The sequence below is a fragment of the Perissodus microlepis genome, chromosome 12 (genome assembly GCF_051167445.1).
Source record: "Perissodus microlepis isolate ML-2025 ecotype Zambia chromosome 12, ASM5116744v1, whole genome shotgun sequence".
NCBI classification, from domain to species: Eukaryota; Metazoa; Chordata; class Actinopteri; order Cichliformes; family Cichlidae; genus Perissodus; species Perissodus microlepis.
Window position 1 is genome coordinate 12,989,311 of NC_140472.1, and position 22,888 is coordinate 13,012,198.

Sequence of the window (22,888 nt, forward strand, 5' to 3'; positions counted from 1 at the left end):
TGTTTTGTAACGCCAGGCAATGTTGTTTTTGTTTTTCAACGTCTACTGAACGTCTAAAATGTGGTTGTTGAAGACATCTTCGACTCATTTTAGACTGTTTTTAGACTGCTTCTATGGGCTCTATAGTCCCATGTTTCCAGATGGTGGAGGGCATGTTTTCTGTACAGAAACAGTTATGTGTGAAGGAATACAGAGCGATTAGTGGACATCTTCAGATGGCGTGGGCTCCTGAGCTAAAACAAAAGTGAGCAGCTGCACGGTGGATTTGGAGCAGAAATGTCCCGAGCTTCTCACAGACAGTTTGCAAAATGTGCGAATAAACAAATACTGTTGAGCAGAGTAGTCCAGTTTATACACAATTGCATAAACTTCTCATACTTTCTGTTGCAACTTCTCTCAGTCTCGCTACCGAATACAAACACACTCACTTCCTCTTACAAACCTCTTCACAAATAAAACGCGATTACTTGTAAATATGGAGCATATATAAAGCAAATGCTCTTTTAAACTTTTTAAATACAATTGTGCTCTTTTTAAAAGGACTTTCAAAATTTTTCAAAAATACTTTAACCATAATTATTTTGCATTTTAACATTAAAAAAAATACCAACATGTACTGAATAAATCAATAGAATAACACATAAGTAATGGAGGATGTTTTTAAATAATCTTTATTTAAACATATTGTTTATAATGATAACAATAATGTTGATATTTGTAATTAAAAAATACTACATTTCTTAATCATGTAAATTTCCGGCACCTGTCACAGATGTCCACGTGACGTGAAGTAATTATCCTGTCCAAAGTTCATATATTGAGCATTATATTAACCTCCAAGGTGGGTCATGGTTTGGCGTCCAAATTGTGGACCTTGTTTGGACGTCATATAGATGTCGATTGCTTGCAAAAACAACAGACCCAATATAGACATGGTCTGAGCATCTATCTAACATCCAATGTTTAGTGGGATGTAGCAGCTGATCAATTTGTTTCAGTAACTCATCTACACAAAGCATCTTGCAGAGGCTGCATCAGTTTGTAATCTGCACATTTTGGGGGGGTTTTTTTCCTCGAAATAGAATTACGAACCTTTTTTCTCAAAATGATCAATAATTATTTTTTTTCTTAATGTGGCCCTAATACTCTTCATACTTTCAAGGTATCTTGTCAAGCGTGCTTTTTTTTCTGATTGGGTGCATCTGCCTCAGGTGAGATCAGGTCATCAGAGAACACGTACTTCTGCCAGGCAGCACGCCAGCTGTCGTGTGTGCCGTCATCCCAGCTTTGTGTGAAACTCGCCAGTGGAGGAGACCCAACCTACGCCTTTAACATCCGCTTCACTGGAGAGGAAGTTCATGGCACAAGTAAGAATTTCTCCCTCACAATACTTCTGTACTGCCTTTGATTTTTGCGCTTGAGCTTTATTTTAATTCATAAACTTCCAAATAACTGGTACAACTAACTAACCAGTATTAAAAGCAAAATACAAAATCAATGGCAAAATATATGAACTTTTAATCGGTTGAGAATCTAAGCACTGGATATACTTAGATTTATTCTGCTCTGCTCATTTTGTTTTTCTGTAATACAGGAAGAAGTAAAGAGACTAAGATCATGTAAATGTGGCATTTGCAGTTACTTAATTACACTGTCAGGCCATAAAATAAATTGACCACTTTCAAGACATTATAGGCCAATGTAGGTTTTCTGTTTCGTTTTGATAGAAGTTTCCATGTTTCACTGTTAGAACAATATTTTTTGTTATAAAAAAAATAATACCGGAACCTAAAAAAAGGAAGGACATTTCTACCAAAATATAACAACAAAACTGGCTTTAAGAGGGGGTAAATAAGCACCATGTGTAAAAGGAGTTCTCATACTGCAATAGTTAATCACATAAGCAGAAGCCTGCAGCACAGATTCCGGGTCTATTTGTATTGAACTAAAATTCTTTCAAAGTTTGTTTGTATGTGCACTTTGAATCAATGTACAGCCCTGTGAATAGTATTTGCCCCCTTCCTGTTCTAACTGGCTGTGATCAATGTGTGCAGGTGGCTCTTTTAGACACTTCCTGTGGCAGGTGTGTAAGGAGTTGCAGAGTTCTGCACTTTCCCTGCTGCTCCCCTGTCCCAGTGCTGCAGCCAATCGTAATAAGGTAATATTTATTTTCTATTACCTACCATGTTTTCTGCTTTTTTTTGTCTTTTTTGCTCTATTTGTTTTCCCCAAAAATTCATTCATATCCGACTGCGTGCTAGATACTAACTGAAATGTGTTTTATCACACATGATGCAAACTGCTGTGTTAGGGAGTAATATAATTCATATCTGTATTTGTGCTGTTCTCAGGGGAAATATATCCTCACTCCTTGCCCTATCAGCTATGCAGAGGAACAGTTGCTGCACTTTTTTGGCCAACTACTAGGCATAGCCATACGTGCAGATGTGCCACTTCCTTTGGACTTACTGGGCTCGTTTTGGAAGGGCCTAGTTGGTGAGCCTCTCGACTCAGAGCAGGACCTGCAAGAAGCTGATGTGCTTACCTACAACTATGTCAAGAAATTTGAAAATGTAAGTGTATATTAGTGTTTGTAGCACCTTTAGATGCTACCAACATGACTCTAGTGACCTCAAATTTACCTTTTCCCTCCTATGCTGAAGGTGACTGACGAGACAGAGCTAGAGGCCCTGTGTGCTGAAATTTCCTCCCAGCACCACTCAGGAGAAAGCCCAGACTCCCCCAGCCGTCCCTGCTGCACCTTTACCTATGTTACTATGACTGGTGAAGAAGTGGAGCTTTGTCAGGGAGGGCGGAGCCTCATTGTCAGGTACAAATCATCCCACTGATCGCATTTTTGTTGTTGTTGTTCCCGTTCCCGTTTGCAGTTATCTTAAGTCGGCGTAAGTTGTCTTTATAGCCAAATGCCACAGAACATTAGGGTGTGATTTCATTCTGGATATCCTGTGTACTTGTATCTGTCTGCAAAGCTGGCAGAACAAGGATGTGTATGCACGGGCGGTGCGGAGCCTTCGTCTGAGGGAGCTGCAGAATGTGGAGTGCATGACAGCGGTGCGTGCAGGGCTCGGATCCATCATTCCCCTGCAGCTGCTTACCATGCTCAGCCCTATAGAGATTGAGCTGCGCACCTGCGGCCTGCCTTACATCAACTTGGAGTTCCTGAAGGTAAAGCAGTGTTAATTTTGTTGACCAATAATTGTCATCATAGTTCACATCAACGTTTTTTTTTTCTTGTCTGACACGCAAAGAAGATGATAACTAAAATAAAATGTACTGACATTTTCTTAACAAATGAAAGCAAGATGAGAAAATTCGGGAGAAATAAGATCCAATCAGAACTACTCAGAACTACACAAAAGTTGTGTAAAAAGGCGGGCCAGTTTGGAAGTGATCCAGTCAGAAGTAATCTAGTTGTGCAGTAAGGTTAGAGGTGCACATTTGATCTGCTGCCTTGAAGAAAGCAGGGAGAGTTCGGCTCCTTGTTTCTCATAAAAATGTGAAACAAGGAGCAAAATGTCAACACTTGGAAGACAGGGAGGAGTAGATGTATGGACACATTTTGCACACATGAAACGACGCCACTTTGTAAACTGTGTGAGCAACTCTAGCTGGTAAATACACTTTATATTTTAGTCAAATAAATCAACCTCATATTTAGTCTACAAGAACCTTTTGATGCATAGTCGACTAAAATGAGAAGAATTTAGATGCCTAAATTATTAAAACATTAAAACATGCCTAAAACTAAATCAAAGCTTGCTATCAAAATTAACACTGAGGTGAAACATATATTTGTGTAAAAGTGATATGTCTGTGTCACTTGTCATTAAAGTTTCTTTGTCGGGCTAGGCAGTTTATTTATTTATTTTATTCTGCTATTGATTCATGCTAGATATATGAAATACAGAGAGATTTCACTCACCTCGTGTTGTCACGGGTTAGTATTTAATTTCAGCATGTGCTCGGTTCCCTCGTAGGCTCATACAATGTATCAGGTGGGCCTGATGGAGACTGACCAGCACATCGAGTTCTTCTGGACTGCCCTGGAGATGTTCACTCAGGAGGAGCTCTGCAAGTTTATCAAGTTTGCATGCAATCAGGAGCGCATCCCATTCACGTGCCCCTGCAAGGACGGGGGGCCTGACACCGCCCATGTTCCCCCATACCCCATGAAGATCGCCCCTCCTGATGGAGCAGCAGGTAAGATCTGAGGGTTAAGCAAGGCCCCGAGCAGACTTGAGTGACATAAGTAGTCACGTTAAATCATCTCAGCTTCTCTTGCAAACTTGAGCAAACTCTAAAATGTTAAATTACAGACACACATTCAAAATCTCAGGCTTGCTGTCATTTACTGTACACCTGCATAGCTGGCAGCTTATTATAGCACCTGCTACGTAGCACGTCATTGGGCTTCTGGTTCATTAACAACTGGCAAACATGCATAACTGGGAGAGAAGCGCTGGGTTATGAACTCCTGTTTCTCCTTTAGGTCAGCCAGACTCGCGCTACATCCGGGTGGAGACCTGTATGTTCATGGTGAAACTGCCCCAGTATACTTCTTTGGACGTGATGCTGGAGAAACTGCGCTACGCCATCCACTACCGCGAGGACCCACTCAGCGGCTGAGAAGACTTGACAACCGAATATTCCCCCCCATGTGCCCCAAACCTCACCCTCACCCGTGACCCCTTTTCTCCCTTCATCCCCAAGTTCCTGGACTTTCCTCTGAGACAGACCTTATGCTCTGCTGCATCGACAAGTCACAAAGTTAATTTTATTACATTTTCAGTGGCAATGCTTTGTTTATCCCTGCTTTTTATTGCAGTTTACACAAATCGTATGTTTCATTATTTTGATTTGTTTTGCTTTTTTTTTTTTCTTGTTATTGTATTTTTTTTTTTCCAAGGGAATTCAGGGAAGATATTCTGAATTGGCACTGACACGGAGTTTGAGGACGACGCTGAAGTGAACCAACTGTGAGACTTTTTGTTCACCTTTTCCTCCCCTTTCCTTTAACAGAAGGATTAACAAGGTTCAGTCAAATTCTGTGAATTTAGCAGCGTTACGGGCTAACTTTGAGATCAGCACTTTGAATTTAATTGAATTCACGATTGCTTAACATAATGATAACACTGTAATCTCGGTCTGACTCGCTGGATTTGGCATTGCCATTATGGCACAAAACAAACATTTACTCTCCTAACGCTTAACCTAGCTGCCTCCCTCTGCCACCCCTCTGTGGGGGTGATGTTCAGAAACATGCCTTTGCTGTAGGAGCCTCTCTCAAGAGGGTGATGCTGTGTGTGAAAATCAGATGATGATCATGGCTTTTGAGTTTAAGGTACAATGACTCTCCCCCCCAAAAAAAGAAAAGAAAAGAAATTTGTATTGCTGTCTAGTCTTGGAACCTGTCAAGTATAAGCAGGCAGAAGGTGTGAACAAGTGCTGTACAGGATATTATGTAGTTTACTGCCTGTTTTAAATAAAAATGAACTCCTAATGGACAAACTAACTTATGCCTATATAAACTGATTACATTTTATCCAAGTCTCTGAAGGGAGGGTATTTAAGTCATGTAAAAAGTCATATTAATCTATTAGTTTATGAATAGATAGATACTTTTATTTTTTTTTCTCTTTTGTTTGTTTTTTTTGTTTGTTTTTTTAATACCTTAGTAGCTGTGGCAGAACGAGGGGTCAGGTAGATTGGACGATGGTAATCGAAGCCTGCTCTGTTTTTTTGTTTTGTTTTGTTTTGTTTTGGGGTTTTTTATAAAGTTGCATTACAAATTGTGAAACCTATGTTGCATTGTGAAAACAGGAAGGGAACCCATGAGCTGCTGCTCTTCCACATTGTTTGTGTAATAACTTATACTGAATGTGAATGTTCCGGTTTCCTATTCCCAATATACGTGATCTTCACACGTACACCGAGGGAGGGGCAGCGGGTTAACTTGAGTTCTGCCTTTTCATAGTTTTCTTTAATGAGAAATGAACAGCATTCTGCTTTTTTCTTTTCTTTTTCTTTTGGTCAAATTACCCATAACCAAATGTTTAGCTGTGTTTAAAGAACAATAAAATAAAATAAATAAATAGGATGGAAAAAAATGTAAATAGACTAAAGTTATGTTTGGCAATTTTTATTAATTGCTAATTCACTTCACCTTATAACTTTTGGTTTTCGGTTTGCACTACTCTTCCAAGAAAAGATTCTAAAATGAGCAAACTAGCTGATGTCTGTTGGATATCCAGTTTGTTGTGTTGTTATTTTTTATGAATTTTTTGGAAATACCAATAATATTATTATCACCTTTGTCTTGTACTCAGATGGATTCAATTTCTTCTACTCATGGTGAAACATGTTTTTCTTGTGTGAGTAAAATCGCCATTTTACTTGGATAGTACTGAAAAACACAGCGAAAATTGATATTTGACTAATTGGGTTGTTGATTGCTTGCAAATTTTTTGGTTTTTGGTTCAGTTCCTTTTGAAGGGTGATACACCGCTGCTAACAGGGACGCTCTCTCTTCTACTACTCCTTCTTGGGAGGGGTAGGAAAGGTTATAAAACGGACATATCCATACAAGGAGGTGTTACGATAAAATGTGTGCTGTACATTTACTTGATATTTATTACAATTATTTATGGTTGCATTAACTTAACTTTTACTGTCTTACCTCTGCACATCGGAAACTTAACATATCTAAAAATGGATTATACAGATGTAAAGAATCAGATGGCATTTGAGATTTGTGTCACAATAAAGAAATGTCTTCATGTACAAATACTCTTTGACGGTTTTGTTGTTGTGTTTTTGTTTTGTTATGTTTTGTTTTTTTGCTCTTGATCTAATTATCATTTTAACTAATTGGTCTTTAAGTTATTGGTCACAGGAACCCTCACATTTTCATACTTGACCAGCCAGTGCTGGTGATGTGACTTGGTGAATGTGACTGTTACCAGTCTCTTTTGACAATTAGTTCTCATCATGACGTCATGGTTTGTCTATTTTACAACATGCTTTGTATGTTTTACTGGCAGTTAAGTAACTGCCAGTAAAACATATACTTTTTTACAGAAGTTCTAGCTCTAAATATCATAGCATGGTTTCTCACTAACTCATTAGGTGGATTCAGTTTCATTATGTGTTCTATTCAAAGAAAACAGTCTTGAGCAATGTGTGTAATTGAGGAAGAGACCAAAATACTTTGTGTGCTGTCAGTGCTTACTGAGCTTTTATACTGCTTTGCTGAAATTTCAAGGTCAAATTTAAGACATACAGTTAGGTCTATATATATTTGAACACTGACACATTTATTTTTATTTTTTTAGTTGTTTACTTATGTTTACTGAAACATATTCCAGTAATAGTTATATAATGGACATGGACATAATGTGTAAATGTAAACTTTAAGCTGTCATTTAAGAGTATTTACAGTAAAACTGGATAAAGGGTTTAGGAGTTTTAGCTCCTTAACATGTGCCACCCTTTTTAAAGGGGACCAGAAGTAACTGGACAATCGACTAAAAGGCTCTTTATTGGACAGGTGTGGGCAATCCCTTTGTCATGTTGTTATCAGTTAAGCAGATCAAAGGCCTGGAGTTGATTTGAAGTGTGGTGCTTGCATTTGGAAGATTTTGCTGTGAATGGACAACATGCGGTCAAAGGGGCTCTCTGACACCACCAGGAACTCAATTATTACTCACTTAAGGAGACCAGAGTGTAAATGCGGTGTAATGGAGACATAACAAGTAGCTAAACTCCAAATTAAATTAGCTTAAATGCTGTTTTTGAAATATTATACCAAAGCGATTTACAAATCAAATATAATATATATATAATATGCACTGTATACACGTGCAGTAGCATGGTGTGCACACTGCACTCCATGCCCAGATATCCCAAGTTTTTAGCTTAAACCTTAAAATGCTATTTTATGCCAAACTGTGTTATCATTGGCATTTTTCTTACAAATGGGGAAAATCAGCTGCTAGTAACAAAGTGCCTAACCATACAATTCAAAATAGTTTTTTTGCTAAGCTGTCTGTTATGTAAACACACAACACTGGTTAGGTGCTTGAATGATTCATAGGTGAGTGTTAAGTTGCTTAATAAGCAAAAGAAAACATCCTTCCATCCTTTTCCACTTATCCAATTCAGTGTTGCGCAGGCGATTAGAGCCTATGCCAGCTGCCATAGGTTGAGAGGCAGTCAGACAGACAGCCATTCGTACTCACATTCACACTTATGGGCAATGAATGACCAGTTAACCTAACCTACATTAGCTGCATGCTTCTGGACTGTGGGAGGATACTGGAGAATCCAAAGAGAACCAACACAGACACAGAGAACAATTCCACACAGAAAGGATCCAGAGTGAATTCAGACCATGAACAATTAGGCGGGTGTCTAATGATTCAGAAACAGTTTCAATGGAACGATGACTGTCAAGAAAAATGGGTGATGATGACTGTGTTTTGTAACCATGTCTTCAGACAGTTTTTTTGGAAATTCAGTTGTGACACAATGACTCACACTCAGTGCCTGCCTTTGTTTGTTGGTGATTGGGGATGCCAGCACTGTGTCCAACTCCTTTAGATGGGAGAGAGCAAGTAAATCCATCATGGGTAGATTCAAATAAAACAAGAAAAAAATGAAACTAGGCAGCTAATAACAGGGAACTGTTTTTAATAACATCTACTTTGTGGACATTTTTTTAATATTCTTTCCCAACTGTATCAGTACTAAGCAGGAGGTTGTGTTTTTTCTATGATTTGGTTCTCAGATTGTTATAATAATAACATAATAATAAGCACATTTCACAAAAATTGTGCTTGCATGCAGAAAGTCATTCACTTTTGGGTTGTCTCATCCTCATCATGACTGGGAGGAGTCTGGTCTGAATGAGCAATGCCGATTGGTTGAGAAATGGGTTTGGTTTGTCAAGTCCACAGACAAGTGCTATATAAATTTGACAAATTTTAGTGATAAAGAGACACAAGCATAAGGATCCACAGGATCTGTAATATTCAAGGAAACATGTCTACAACTAGGTGAGCTGAAACCTGCGTTCTTCTCGTATAAATGACCTCATTGTGAATTGACATTTCGTAATTTTTTAGGTTGATGTTTTAAATTTTTGATCTTTTTGAAAAACATTTGCTTGCCCTTTGGTCCAAAGTGAAATGAAGACCCAGCAGGATCTTCACATGGCCACTCCAGTGAGGGAGAGCCTTGCCCTGACCAAACTGGCCGGGACCTCTATTTACCTCAAGCTGGATTCGTCGCAACCGACAGGATCCTTCAAGATCAGGGGCCTCGGTCACCTGTGCAAAACGGTGAGTAATTCCTATCTGGCAATGATTTGATTTCCCCTGCATTTGAAAGAGGATCTTGTCGGGAGTGAAAGAAACCGGCAAGGATCAGTTTACTGGCTCATGAATTCTGTGTTGACATGTTTCTTATGCGTTTCCTTGTAGCTGGCAGAGCGAGGATATGAGCGATTTGTCTGCTGTTCAGGTGAGAATACAACAGTCTCTACTTTACCATATTGATGCATTCAGTGTGTCTAATTTTTTGTTTGTTTGTTTGTTTCAATAGGAGGAAATGCCGGCATGGCAGCAGCTTATTCTGCCCGCAAGCTCGGGGTTCCTGCAACTATCATTGTCCCAAACGTCACACCGAACATAACAGTGGAGAAAATGAGGGACGAGGGAGCCACTGTGATCATCCATGGCAAGGTTAGTTTAAATGTTCCTCAGTCACTTTTTTACTTTTTCCCAGAACAAATGAATGTACAAGGGTGGTAGATTCTGAATGAATATGCTTCATTTTATTAACCCACAGGTTACATTTAGAACACAAGATGACTATTAAATGGTTTTCATTGATTCATTGAGAGGCAAATATCCAACCTTGGATAATGCCGAAGGGAACTGGGGGGGGGGGGGGGGGGGGGGGGGTATACCAGATCATTTGTATCTTTTCTTTTCCACAGAATGTAGATGAAGGCATTGCATACGGACAGGAGCTTGTGGCAAACAACGCTGGCTGGATATACATCCCTCCCTTTGATGATCCCCTCATCTGGTAAGATGGCTTCAGTTGGCATCCTCTGAGCTGTGACTGTGTTGACATTAGCCTTCTGTTACTGTGACACCTGTCTTATCATGCATGAACAGAGCAGTTGCAAGGAGTCAATGAGATGATGTGGCAAGATGTATGTTATCACAGCTATTCTGGGGGAGGTTGTCAGATAACTAATTTGTTTGAGATGTCACATTCAAAGTGTTAAGCTTAACCATAAATTATTGAAATTATGGGCTACTTGGTATATAATTAGCATTTGATAATCATATGCCACAACCAAGCTTTATAAACCAGGCTGCACCATGCAGAGATTTCCTATATTGCTGTGCATTAAAGCAAAATCAGTGCTGAGTTTCTAGAAACTGACAGCTTGCGTTTGTGTACAAAGGGAAGGCCACACATCTCTGGTGAAGGAGCTGGAGCACGACCTGAAGGAGAAGCCAGGAGCGATAGTGCTGTCAGTGGGAGGCGGGGGCCTGCTGAACGGGGTGGTGGAGGGACTGCGTCGCGCCAACTGGGCTGACGTCCCTGTTGTAGCCATGGAAACCATGGGTGCACATAGCCTCCATGCAGCCATGGAGGCTGGAGAGCATGTGACTTTACCTGCAATTACAAGGTACTGCTGATTAGCTAATTAACTAAAAAAAATAAGGGTGTCAACAAATGTTCGGACTGGTGGTGAACAGCGGCCTTGTATTATACTCTACAGTGTTGCAACCACACTGGGCGTGGCAAAGGTCTCAGCGCAGACAATGAAACTGTCACAAGAACACCCGATTCTGTCAGAAGTAGTCACAGACCAGGAGGCTGTGAAAGCTGTTGAACGCTTTGTGGGTGAGTACAACCTGAAGAGACAAACAACAGATTTGAAATGACCGATCTGATCGCCGATCTCTCCTGATATTCTGCCTCTGCAGATGATGAGAAGATCCTGGTGGAGCCTGCCTGTGGTGCTGCTCTGGCAGCGGTGTACAGTGGCATTATCTATAGGCTGAGGGATGAGCGCAAGCTGCCGCAGCACCTGGGCCCTGTGGTCATTGTGGTGTGTGGCGGAAACAACATCAGCTTGGAGCAACTGAACAAGTTGAAAAAGCAGCTTGGCATTATTTAACTTCACCCTGAGTTTTCCTGACCTTTCTTCCTTTTCCCCACCTGCTCACAAACCCTAAACTCTATTTTACTCTCTGTAATATATTATAAGTACTTGTATGTAGCACTTAATAAAGATGGGATATGTTTTTTAATTGTGTTTCTGTTTATAAGGTCTGTCTGAAAAACAATAATTTAACCCACATTTAAGCTGCATTTGATTTGTATTTAGTATGTTTTGTTTGTAGGGCCGTTACATATGGTATATATGTGGTGTATACTGACTGTATGTTAGGCACCAACATGAAAATTTAGTAAAGATGCACAAAACTCCATTTGACGTAAAACAGTTCACTCAGTGTGTAACTGTTCACCACAAAATATGTGAAAAAAAACCCAGGTCTAATTATTTATTAGTTATTGGCCTTAAAAATAACCAAATTTTAGACTATTCTTTATTTTAAACTATAGTTCTGTTCTTTGTCTTAAAACTAACAAGTTCTTCAATTTACCGTATTGGGCAAAAGTCTTGAGCCACCTTTGATTTCTTTGTATTTTACTTGCAAAAAGCCACTGTATTTATTTATTTATTTATTGTAATTTAAAAAACTGTCTTGAGCAATAGCTCTCGAGAGTTAATCAACAGTTTGATTGGCATAAAATATATATTTTCTTGCACCAACAAGCTGATTCCCAAAGAGCTATTAGCCCAAAATCTGGAACATCACAGCATGGTGTGCAGCATTTCCTTAAAAAATTTGAGCGAGCTGAACAAATAGAGGATTAAAAAAGAAGAACTGGGCTGAAAATCAGTGTCAACAGGTCTTGTCATTCATATGTAGGGGATAGTTTGAGGCTAAATTTCAGCCAGTGATGTTTGGGATTTTTGTTGAAACTGATGGAATTATGAACACAGAAAAGTACATTCAGAATTTGATCAAACATGTAATACCATCTGAAAAGGATTTTGAATGACAGTGGCTTCATTTTTCAACATGACTGATGCCAAACACACTGCCAGTGTAGTAAAAACAGCATGAAGAACTATTTTAGATTACTCAAGCTTGTCTAAGAGAGTTATGTTAGAGAATAAATGTGGGCATACCAAATATTGATTACCAAGTGCGCTACAATTGTAAAAAGTCTCTTTATACCTTATATACTGTATCTCCATGTCTTTTTTTCAATGTTTCAATAAATCGCTTCATTTATTTCCTATTTTCTTAGCAAATAGCTCAACACTTTTCACCTTACTGCAACTTTTAATTTATACTCAAAACTGAGCAAGATTCAAACTCCAAGCTTTTAAGAAATCAAGAATGCAAAAATGTTTAGTTAGGACAACACAGCAATGGTAGTTTTTACAATAGCTAACACGAATATTTCTTTTTGAGTGAAAAGGATTAAAAATTGTTTAAAGGCCTAAAGCTTCTCCGTGAAGGATTGTTACATCATCTGTTGGTGAGGAATTGCACATAATGAATTAATTACTTAAAAGTCCTATTTTAGTTTCAGTCTTTATGAGAATTAAAAATATATCTAAGCCACAGATTTGATTGGAAAAAAAATAATCTAAAAAGTAGCCTTCATGATGCGATTGTTAAGTTAATTTGCTCATGTGAAGAGTGCAACGTCAAAGCTTTATATTTATTTCCTCATAGTCCACATTAATAAGTGAAAATTTACCCATATGTTCATATAATAATTTCAAGCCCTAGATTTAAAAATGTAACATAATATCTCAATGCTACACTGCACTGATACTAAAACAAGTATTAGAAAAATGTGTTACAACTTCATCTGCAAGGCTTTTGGATTCATGCATCAAATAAACAAAAATCGATATTTGATGATTGCAAACAAAAACTGTGTGAACTTCATCATCAACGCCATCTCTGGAAAACTGGGAATAATATTGTTACACAGGTAAACCCAGCTTCGCCACCTGATTGTGTCTGACCTGATATAGGGGTGTTGCTTTTAAAATGACCAGCTACAGCTGTATTATTGAGTGTTAAGAAACATTTTTATTTGTGGTTATAGTTTATTGAGTTGTGACTGAGTGGGTTCAGATACAGGGTTATAGGGGTTAACCTAGGTAGGCCTCACATGCAGTAATGGTTATATTTTTGTTGGCTTTTTAATGGCATTATCTGATCAGCGCCTCACTGTCTATTATTACATTGTTTACATGTCAGCACAACCTCGACAGTCAAATGCCAAATAAACAGTTCAAACCGATTTCCCAATCCACGTGGCCCTACACGGAAGTCCCAACAATATGACCTGAAGGGAGTGCCTCTGGTGACTGCATAAGGTGAATGCATATTTACCCTCCCCGGTCTACAGCAGAACTTTACCGGCCTCACCAAAAAAAAACAAAAAACCGACACATTTGATTTTAGTTCTACTATGTAAATGCCCCCCTAAAAATGTCCCAAGTAACACATTATTATCTGGATTTTTCTTCCCCCGTCTCCCGCAGATCTCCCTGCCTCTCTGTGCGCAGCAGCGCTCAGAAAATCCGCTATGGCAACAGGGGAAAAAAAGACAAGAAAAAAAAGAAAAAAGGAAAAGATTTGACAACATGGCGCACTTTCCTTGAGAAAAAAAGTTTCTCCTGAACAGCCACACAGCTCCGTTTTTCAGCCTTTCCTCGCACTTTGTCAACTCTTTCGCTGCAACGTGGACTTTTTTGGCGACGCTTGGAAGAGTTCTCGTTGCGTAAACAGTCACAAAGTCAACAAAGAGTGTGATGGGATGAGAGCGATAACCCGTCGCAGGCAAACGGGATGGAGAAGCAAGCGACTCTGAAAGAAAAGGTAAATTATATATATTAAAAAAAAAACCCTAAACCTTTCGTAGGCTGTCATGCCAGCTGTCATTTTCCAACTTGTTGGTATTTTATTGCCCCCGGATTACTTTTTTACTCCGCGTCCTGGACAGGAAATACCAAATGACCATTCTGTGAAAACCTCGTAAAAGACCTCTATCGATTTTCCAGTCATGCATACAGCACTGTTCTGCACACTGGATGTGTGGGCTGTCCCAGTGTACATAATAACCAGCGTAAATCTGATTTGAATATCGCTCGATTCCAACATTAACTTGGAGCACATTTATTTAGTTTTTGCACGAACAGAAGACTTTACAGTGGCAGATAGTTTCTGTGTATTAACGAGAGCAAATCCACACAGTTCCTCCAGGAGAACTGTGACCATCCTGCAGTCTGGACTACATTACAGTAGGAGAGATAAGTTGCTTTCTCTATCTCTGTCTCCTTATGATTACGTTGTTAGGGTGTCCTCTGTATTGATGTAGGCTTTCATTATCTCTCACTCTCCACCCTTCCTGCCCAGTGCTGCCCACATGCAGTGGGCAGCCCCCCCTCTGTATGTTGTAGCAGATTAGACAGCAGAGAGCGGACTTTTCTGTCAAAACCTGCATTCTCTTGGGCCTTGGAAGCACTAATCCATAATAGATGCCTCTCCTGCCTCTCCTTTGGGAGCAAACCTTTGAATGTCAGGCTTGGCGATAGTGTTGGTTGTGTTGCAGATGTCACAAACTCAGCCTGTTTGTGTGTTTCTGAAAGGTGAGCTATGGTTTATATGTATTTATATACACACACACACACACACACACAAAAAGAAAGACAAAGAAGAAGAAAAAATCTTTAAAAACCTCCAGAGGTTTACCGTACACGAATTTATCAAACCTCAGGTGCTGAATTTGCTCTTAGAGGTGCAATAGAAAAACGAGATGCCCCCCCCCCCCCACACACACATATAAAACCATGATCTTTTCTCTGTTGTCATGTGATACAAAAGGTTATTTAACGGTTGTCATAGAAGCACTCTTTTTTTTCTGCTGCTTCTACTCCCTGGGCCTCTGGAAGTAATTACCAAGCCAGCCCTATCCCAGAATTCAGTCCGAGGAGGTGTGGTGAGAAAGAGGTATAATGGAAGCAAGCCCAAAAGCCAGGCAGCCCGAAATGAATTTCATGATTCAGTAATACTCAGCCAGCCGTCCCTGTTAAACGGACACAACGCTCTCCTACTTACTGTAATCAATCAGATGCTTACCGGTTTGTTGCAGTTAGTAAGATCTGAGTCAATACAGTTGGTCTTCCTGCTGTTTTAGTGCAAGAGTGGAAAATAAAGAGGGACAGGGAGAAAGCCTTGCACTAACACATATATTATATTTGCTGTGGTAGGAAATTTTGCAGTGCAGTGAAGACGTCTTTATTAGGCTGAACGTCACAGTGATGTTGTTCTTTAAACCGCTATGTGTAACGCTGTAATAAAAAAGTGTGAAAGAAGAACAGCTGTGGACTCTGAGAAGTTGAAGATAAAAGGTTACTTGGTAAAGAGTGACATCATGACAAACTGTGCTTTCATTTAAAGTTAACATATGTGCAGAAATAATTAAAGTTTGCAGCTAAAGACAGAAAATGTTGTCTGCAATGGTTTTGCACAGCTCTGATTGTTTTGTACAACCTTTATTTAAACTGTAAAAACAACAGATGCCTTATAAAGTGTTTTATTTTGGCCCTCATGCTGTGTCAACTTTTGACTTGAGTCATATTGCAGCAACACATCTGCAAGAGTTGAAGCTGCACTATTTACATACTACCAGGATCACAACCTCGCAACACATGACACAGCAGGAAGAATCACAGACAGCAGTTTCTCCAGAGGCCGTATCGCTAAGCTAGCATGCACAAAAATGAGGCTCCGAGCCTCACTTGCAATTCAGCTGGCAGTAATGTTCTAAATTGCACCCGTGTCCTGATGTGACACGTCAAAATATCTGCTGTGAAAAGGGCTTATTGAGCTCAAATACCACAGCACATGCATTTTATTTTGGCACACAGGAGTTTGGCATAGACTCTGGGTCATGCACTCTTTCAAAAACACCCTGCTTCATATTCATTTCATTCATTAACGGTCCCTTGTGCTTCAGGTGCATGTTCTCAGTGCTGCAGTGGTAGCAGTGGGCAGCAGACATTTTTGGCATGTTGCAGGAGCAAAAGCACAGGTGTAATTGATTACAATAAAAATGACTGTGTTCCATTTAAATGAGCCACTTCCAAGGTCCTTTTAGTGTGCGTGTTGGCTCACTGTCGTGGCCTTGCAGGACACTTAATGGAACTGAGCCATCATTAATGAAATTTGCTTCACTTGTGTTTTTCCGACTATGACAGCTTAAAATATCAACCTTGGAAAAACACTCACCGAGGTCTCTGCTTAATGGAATTCCTCTTGGTTAAGTGTTGTGATTTTTTTTTCAGTCAGACTGATCAAAGCTCTCCGGCTGCTCCCTGTCCTTTTCTCCAGTTTTCAATCTTCGGTTCTCGGACAGCGGGCAGACCTATCCGGTGCGTTGGAGACGACGGGGCCAGGTACGGTCTGAGCAAAGCTGAGTTCATGGAGAAAGTGCAGCAGAGCAATGAGGCATGTCAGCGAGGTGACTTTCAGGCAGCCGTTCATTTGTACAGTGATGCACTGCAGGTCGACTCACAGAACTGCATCCTGTACAGTAACCGTTCAGCGGCTTTTCTCAAATTGGGCCAACACCAAGCAGCTCTGGAAGATGCTGAGAAAGCTTGTGAGCTTAATCCCAAGTGGCCAAAGGTAAGTGCACCTCAACAGCCTAAAAAGCTGTGGATTCTCAGAACGAGGGGCTTTTTTATTTTATTTATTGCAAAATAAAACAACATAAGAAGTGAACTAAACAACTGTTCATGCTACATCTCCCATTTTATGTTTTTTAATAGAAATCATTGAGTAGCGCACAAATAGAGTGTCATCGCCACGAATGTCAAAGGTTAAATCTAAAGTGGGTTATCTAAGCGGCACAGATTGAAATGTGTCACGTGCCAAATGTGCTTATTAAAAAACATCTTTTTATAAAAACTGCTGGCAGCAGAGGCAGCTTTTTCAGCGCAGCTGGTAATGAAGTAGCCACATAGTTATATTTTCATTGCATCGCTGTCTTTACTCCCATAAATGAGATCATTTATCTTTAGTTTAAAGTGTATCAAATCCCCATCACGTTTCCACTCCTTCAGTTTCAACCTTGTGGCTTCTGATCAATACAAACTTTTCTGGGGTCTTGTCTTTGATCTTGTCCAAGCCACGTGGACTAACCTGCGATAGATTTCACATTACTCAGCCACAGAGATCACTAGCAGACCAATTCCTCTCAGTGATAGAAATGCATTGATTTCGTGATTTAGCACGCAGAGATACTTTTGTCTCTCCAGCGAGAGATTGATGATAATGTGGTAGAGTGGTATTGATGATAATTTGTCGCTACCAATGATGCATCAGCGGCCACCTCTTCTTTGATCTGAGGTTGTGCGTCTTCGTTTGCTCAGGTAGGTTTCCTCCTCTGTGAAAGTGTGTCATTGCAGCGAGAGCTGACACTGTCACTTCTTATTATGTCGGTGACGTGTGCGTCCTGTCCCATTGTCTGTGGACTTTGAGTGCAGCCTTAAACACACCTATTGTTTACTGTAGCTTTTTATACTTCTGTTGTTGTGATCGTGTGCTCCGGCTAGTCCGATATATTTCACTTGATATTATAAATTTCTGTAACAGTAGTCTTGACTTTATGGTGTCACTTTTCTCTCTTGCATCTCGTACAGTGGGAGAAATTTCACAAAACCTCTGAGGCCTTTGAGACCAAACTATAATTGAAAATCACTGCCAAAATCGTTCGCCTCCTTTTTACACGCTATCCAAGTACAATGAACTCTTTGTGGTCTGACTTGGGGGATGGTTCGCTTAATCTGTGTAGCTCTGCTCAGCCTGGATTTACTGCCATTTGACAGTTTTCACTCTCATGCCCGGGCTTTTGTTCATCGTGATGTTGATGTATAATTTGACCCTTGTGTCTTAGTTTGTAACAGGAAACAAAGGGATTTATGTCAATGTATTAAAAATTACACAATATTGCTTTGCAGAAATTAAATCTCTCGACTCACCACTAGGGGGCAGTCTTGTCAAACCGGAATAGATTTTCAAGGGTTTTTTTATGTGCAGAACAAAACAGCAGCCAGTTTAATTTCCTTGATGCTTTTCAACATGCTTTTCTGTCTTCTGAATTAGTGTGTTTAATAAAAGATTAAGGTGGAGCATTTGTGAAAGCAAACTTTCCTGCATGAAAAATGTATAGGTTGATGTTTTGATACATTAAAAAAGAATTTAGCCTCTGATTCATGATTCAAAGAAAAGCTTCGTAATATCTGCCTTGACACTCATGGTGTTGGCCTCTCGGAAAGAAGGGCTTGGTGGAGTGTAGTCTATCTGCTGTGGCTCGATGTTTGATGAAAGAACAGGGATTAAATCACAGGAGTGTGCTGGCATTCAGATCCTGTGTGAGTACATAATATCATCAATCATACCTCCCTATGACTGCACTTCTGCACTGGCCCATCAAACGGTGACAGGCGTGGTTTTGCTGCCCCGAGCCCCGCGCTGCAGCCCACCCTCCTGAAGCCCACAGCCAGCCTGTGAAGGAGCTCCCTGTCTAATCTGTCAGCTTTCCTTGCTGTAACTGCCAGAAAACACATTCTGAAAGAAGAAAGAAAATGTGGGGTTTAATGACCCAAGACAGCTTTAGGCCCTTTGTACCTCTCCCTGTTACTGAATATAAAAAGCTTAAATGAGAACAAAATAGGGTGCCATTTCGTAGACACGGGGCTCACGCGTTGTGTCTGCGCACATTTTTAATCTGCAGCCAGTGATGGAGGGAAACTGCGGCGTACAATGGCGCGTCTTTTGCTGTGCATTATTGATATGGAAGAACAAAGGGAACGATAGTCTTGCAAACTTTTTGATCGACACGCTGGGTGTGTGGCATCACCGTAAGATGGCAAACCTTTCGGCATCTGCTCGCAGTGAGCGTTTTGTGATCCTTTTCTGCGCCTCAAGTGTCTTTTAGCGACTGAGAGGACAATGCTCTTTTCTAGATGGAAATCCGTTGCTGCTCTTCTCCTCCATCTGCTCTCCCCTCTCAGCACTGCTGTTCCAGTGACATGTTAAACAAACAGGCCTTTCTGTCATCACTCCTATTCTCCTACTTGAGCGCTGACAGGAGAGTTCCTGGGGACCCAGAAGACAACTGGCACCGCAGTATCAGGGGAAACATCTCTATCATTTGCATATCTTCTGATTACAGGTTATGATGGCACTTGTCATGGGTATTCCGTCTCTTCAAATCTTTATTGCCAAAGTTGCAGATTACACCCACTCATAATGGTGGTGAAAAACCATCAAGCCTCATTTTTCACACAAGGCTGCCACACTTCTTTTTTTTTTTTTTAACACATTTATTTCGATCCATTTTTCTTCTTCAGCAGCTTAAAATGTCCATTTATGTCCCAATAGAGAGGCCTTGGGTTTAACTGAGACAATGAGTGTTTGCAATGGAAAAGGTCATGGTGTGTGGAGTGCTGAAAGGGGACTTTAATTACAGCGGCACCATATCCAGTAAATGCGTAAGGAGTGGATGCTGACACCCTGATGGAGCATAAAGCTTCTGTTTCCTGCGGCGTTGGGTGATGACACGGGAGTTTGCCGTCACAGGAAGAAAGGCATTGTGTGTGTGCGTATGATTTGAAGACCTCATCTTTTGCCACTCTCAGCGGTGCTCTGCTTTTCATGTGGATGAAAACCACTGGGGTGTAATGCTTCCCTGTTGGTATGACAGTCCATTAAAGCAGCTCTCATCTAATCTCGGTGTGTGTACAGAATAAAGAAACTAGCTTTTGATATCACGGGGAGAGTTGTCACAGCTCTCGTGCTTTTCTTTGTGCTTTCATTCACACCACCTGTAATGTGGATTTAATTGCATCTTGGTTACTGGTTCTGTTATTTTCATGCTGATTAATGGACTAAAGCTTCTGTAAGCTGGCAAAAGTCTTTTGAAATAATGTGTGAGTCTATGTTTGAAGAGCAGAGAAGGTTTTTGTCATAGTGCAGGAAGATTACAATATGGTATGTGCGGATTCATTAAAGAAACTCAGTTTGTCTACATTTGAATGCCGTTCTGTTCAGTAGCCTTTTTGGGGTCTCACTGGCTGGATGACTCAATCAGTCAGTTTGCGTGTTATCCACACTGAATTATGTCAACAAGGAGTTTTTGGATGGCCTTCTGGTTTCAGTGGAAATGACTGGTTTGTCAGCACTATCATAATGTTGGTGATTGTGGCTTTGAGTGACATTTCTCTGCTGTCGAATGGCTCTGCATGAGATTTGGCACTGCCCTCTGTAGGATGGAATATAATATTTTCGGTGACTTTTTCCTTAGCTGTAAATGCTAATTTGGTTAAAGCATTTAGGTTCATGGATACATGCCTTAAAAAAGTTAATGACACACCATCAGCTCAGGATCAGTTCCCGATTTATTGGCCAGGCATCGGAACCCGCCTTGTTTTGACTGATAAGATGAGATTCGCTGATGCCAGTGGCTGGTGTTTATCTGTTGTGCCACATCAATTTTGGACTTGTTAAATGTTCAAAGACTGTGAAGAAGAGCTGAAAGTCATTAAAGCTGTTCAATTATTTTCTATGATGGAGCTTCTCTGGTGCAAACAGGGAAATAAACAACAAGAACATCATAAACAAAACTGGCATCTTTGGCTGCGTGTATCTGTATGGATTCTTAGTTACTTATTAAAACATGGACAAACAAGCATGGAAATGCAGTATATAAGAGAAAAACAGACTTGGTGCAATTATAAAGACCTTGAAAATCTGTATTTGCTATGACCACCTTTATTCTTCAACACAGCCTGAAGTCTCTTAGGCAAACTTTTGCGTTATTTGTCTTGTAGTCATCTCCAGGCTTCTTGAAGGACACTGAATGTAAGTTTTGGGCTCTTTGAGAACCATCTTGGTGCAAAATAGTATTTATTCCTGTCAAACTGTGTTATCTTTGGCTTTTTTCAAAGATTCAACAAATAAAAATATGAACAAATGATGTTTTTTTGCAACAGGCTGCTAGTAACAAAATGCCCAAAGATTCAAATTAAAATTGATCCTTTGCTAAGTTGCTGTTGTTGTTGTTATGTGTAAACACAACACTTTTCACCCCCTGAGTTAGATGCATTTTTAATGCTTAAATGATTCATAAGTTGTAGCTTAACAAACAACGACAAAAACATGCCTCTGATAAGGGTCGGCTACAGGGACTGAACCGAAAATGAGTCAATATGTAAAGAAGCCAACGTCCCGAGTAAAGATGAAAGATCTTTAGAAAGCCCGGAGAATAAAATCATAGAAAAGTCGGGCTCCTTGGAATCAAAATATAAAGAAATGAGGGTTCACTCAAGACCTTTGATCAATACTTTAAAATATCAAAAACCTAAAAATGCAATTAGGATATGCTGTTATTTTAAGATAATTAATATAAGTATATTGCACAGGTGAGTTTGCTCATATACTCACCCCACAAACTGCCTGCAAAATGTAAGTAGAAGAATGAAATGTAAAAATAAATGCTAAATTCTGATCTTCACTCGGATGCCACGCTGTGTGTGAATTAATATTAATAATATCCTTTGATGCATATTTATGGTTAGCGTGAGCTGGTTTGATTTGAAGAAACAGAGGACATCAACCTGCATACCTTCCCAAAGTTATGAATAAATAATTATACGATATGAATGCCTCTAGTTAGTCCTGAGAATACCAATAGACAGCAGAGACTCATTATACTGTGTACCATGTTGTCAGATTATTGAGTTATAGAGAAACATGGGGCAGATGATCTCATCTAAAGCAGCATATCTGTTAGAAGATCCCGCTGCAGTGACGAGGCACACTTCATGATTGTTACTGATTTAATTGGTGCGAATTTTCAGAGGTTGCAGAAAGAGCTCCGACATTTATAATTGAATACGGGGTAAGAATGAAGGAGGAATTTCTTATCTACTGAAACGCCATGAAAAATGTTCAAAAAATGTTAGAAAAAGTTTGAATGAGCGTGTTAGAGGTTTTATGACCTCATGCCGCTGTTGTGGGTTTTTTTTTTTTTTTTTTGGAATAGGCGTTGGTAATATTCAATTGTTGTCACAGTATGCGCAAATTCCCCGCTGCCTCTCATCACGAGGAGGTGCAATCAGGTTACAAAAAAGGGAAAAAGAGAAATCTTCCAGCCAGCTTCCTCTCTCCCACTCTTGTTTTCCACTTCACCATGGAGAGAGTAGAGCTATGAACCACTAATAAGAGGGTTCCGTTTCGCTTCTACCCAGCCGAGGGTTGACCTAATGAACAAATCAAATGAATGGCATATAATTATAGGCCAGGGAGGCCGGGACGGACAGAGGGTTGGCGCTAGTGGGCACAAACCTGAAATTATTTGTCTGGAAAATCTGTGAAATAAGCGGGAGCAGTTAAATTCTGACTTTTTCCTTTAGAAGGCCGCTGCGGCTAAGCAGTACAGCACATATGCACCGTGATGGAGGGGGAGTGACCACACACACACACACACGTCGGCTGTTTTGATTTCAGCAGCACGTCCTTGGCAGCTGTGTCATTCTTTACGCAGATGAGCTGGAACTTGTACTTACTTACGCGACTGTGTTGCTCCCTCTTACGTGGTATCCACAACACTGTTGCTTCATTGCTACTCATTTTACAAAAAGATGCTTCTTTCTCGAGTCAGCCCGTCTTCTTTCCCA

At 40.1% G+C, this 22,888-nt stretch overlaps 3 protein-coding genes across 5 annotated transcripts in view; all 3 read left to right on the forward strand.

Moving 5' to 3' along the window:
- hectd4 (HECT domain containing E3 ubiquitin protein ligase 4) overlaps positions 1 to 6,810 on the forward strand; it is a 40,197-nt gene extending 33,387 nt beyond the window's left edge. For both annotated transcript variants that reach the window (XM_084945907.1, XM_084945908.1), the window contains exons 70-76: positions 1,212 to 1,367; positions 2,055 to 2,158; positions 2,352 to 2,573; positions 2,664 to 2,830; positions 2,991 to 3,186; positions 3,999 to 4,221; positions 4,511 to 6,810. In XM_084945907.1, coding sequence (XP_084802033.1) covers positions 1,212 to 1,367; positions 2,055 to 2,158; positions 2,352 to 2,573; positions 2,664 to 2,830; positions 2,991 to 3,186; positions 3,999 to 4,221; positions 4,511 to 4,647 — 1,205 coding nt within the window. In that variant the 3' untranslated portion in view covers positions 4,648 to 6,810. The remainder of the gene's footprint in view (positions 1 to 1,211; positions 1,368 to 2,054; positions 2,159 to 2,351; positions 2,574 to 2,663; positions 2,831 to 2,990; positions 3,187 to 3,998; positions 4,222 to 4,510) is intronic.
- Positions 6,811 to 9,031: 2,221 nt separating this feature from the next.
- On the forward strand, positions 9,032 to 12,396 carry LOC146375908 (L-serine dehydratase/L-threonine deaminase-like). The gene is made up of 8 exons (XM_084946551.1): positions 9,032 to 9,074; positions 9,203 to 9,359; positions 9,501 to 9,540; positions 9,622 to 9,761; positions 10,019 to 10,110; positions 10,499 to 10,726; positions 10,820 to 10,944; positions 11,028 to 12,396. The coding sequence occupies exons 1-8, from the start codon at positions 9,061 to 9,063 to the stop codon at positions 11,219 to 11,221; spliced, it is 990 nt and encodes a 329-aa protein (XP_084802677.1). The 5' UTR covers positions 9,032 to 9,060; the 3' UTR covers positions 11,222 to 12,396.
- Positions 12,397 to 13,782: 1,386 nt separating this feature from the next.
- Positions 13,783 to 22,888, forward strand: part of LOC146375909 (tetratricopeptide repeat protein 28-like) — a 182,463-nt gene continuing 173,357 nt past the window's right edge. For both annotated transcript variants that reach the window (XM_084945428.1, XM_084945430.1), the window contains exons 1-2: positions 13,783 to 14,021; positions 16,536 to 16,832. In XM_084945428.1, the coding sequence (XP_084801554.1) occupies positions 13,992 to 14,021; positions 16,536 to 16,832 (327 nt within the window). In that variant the 5' untranslated portion in view covers positions 13,783 to 13,991. The remainder of the gene's footprint in view (positions 14,022 to 16,535; positions 16,833 to 22,888) is intronic.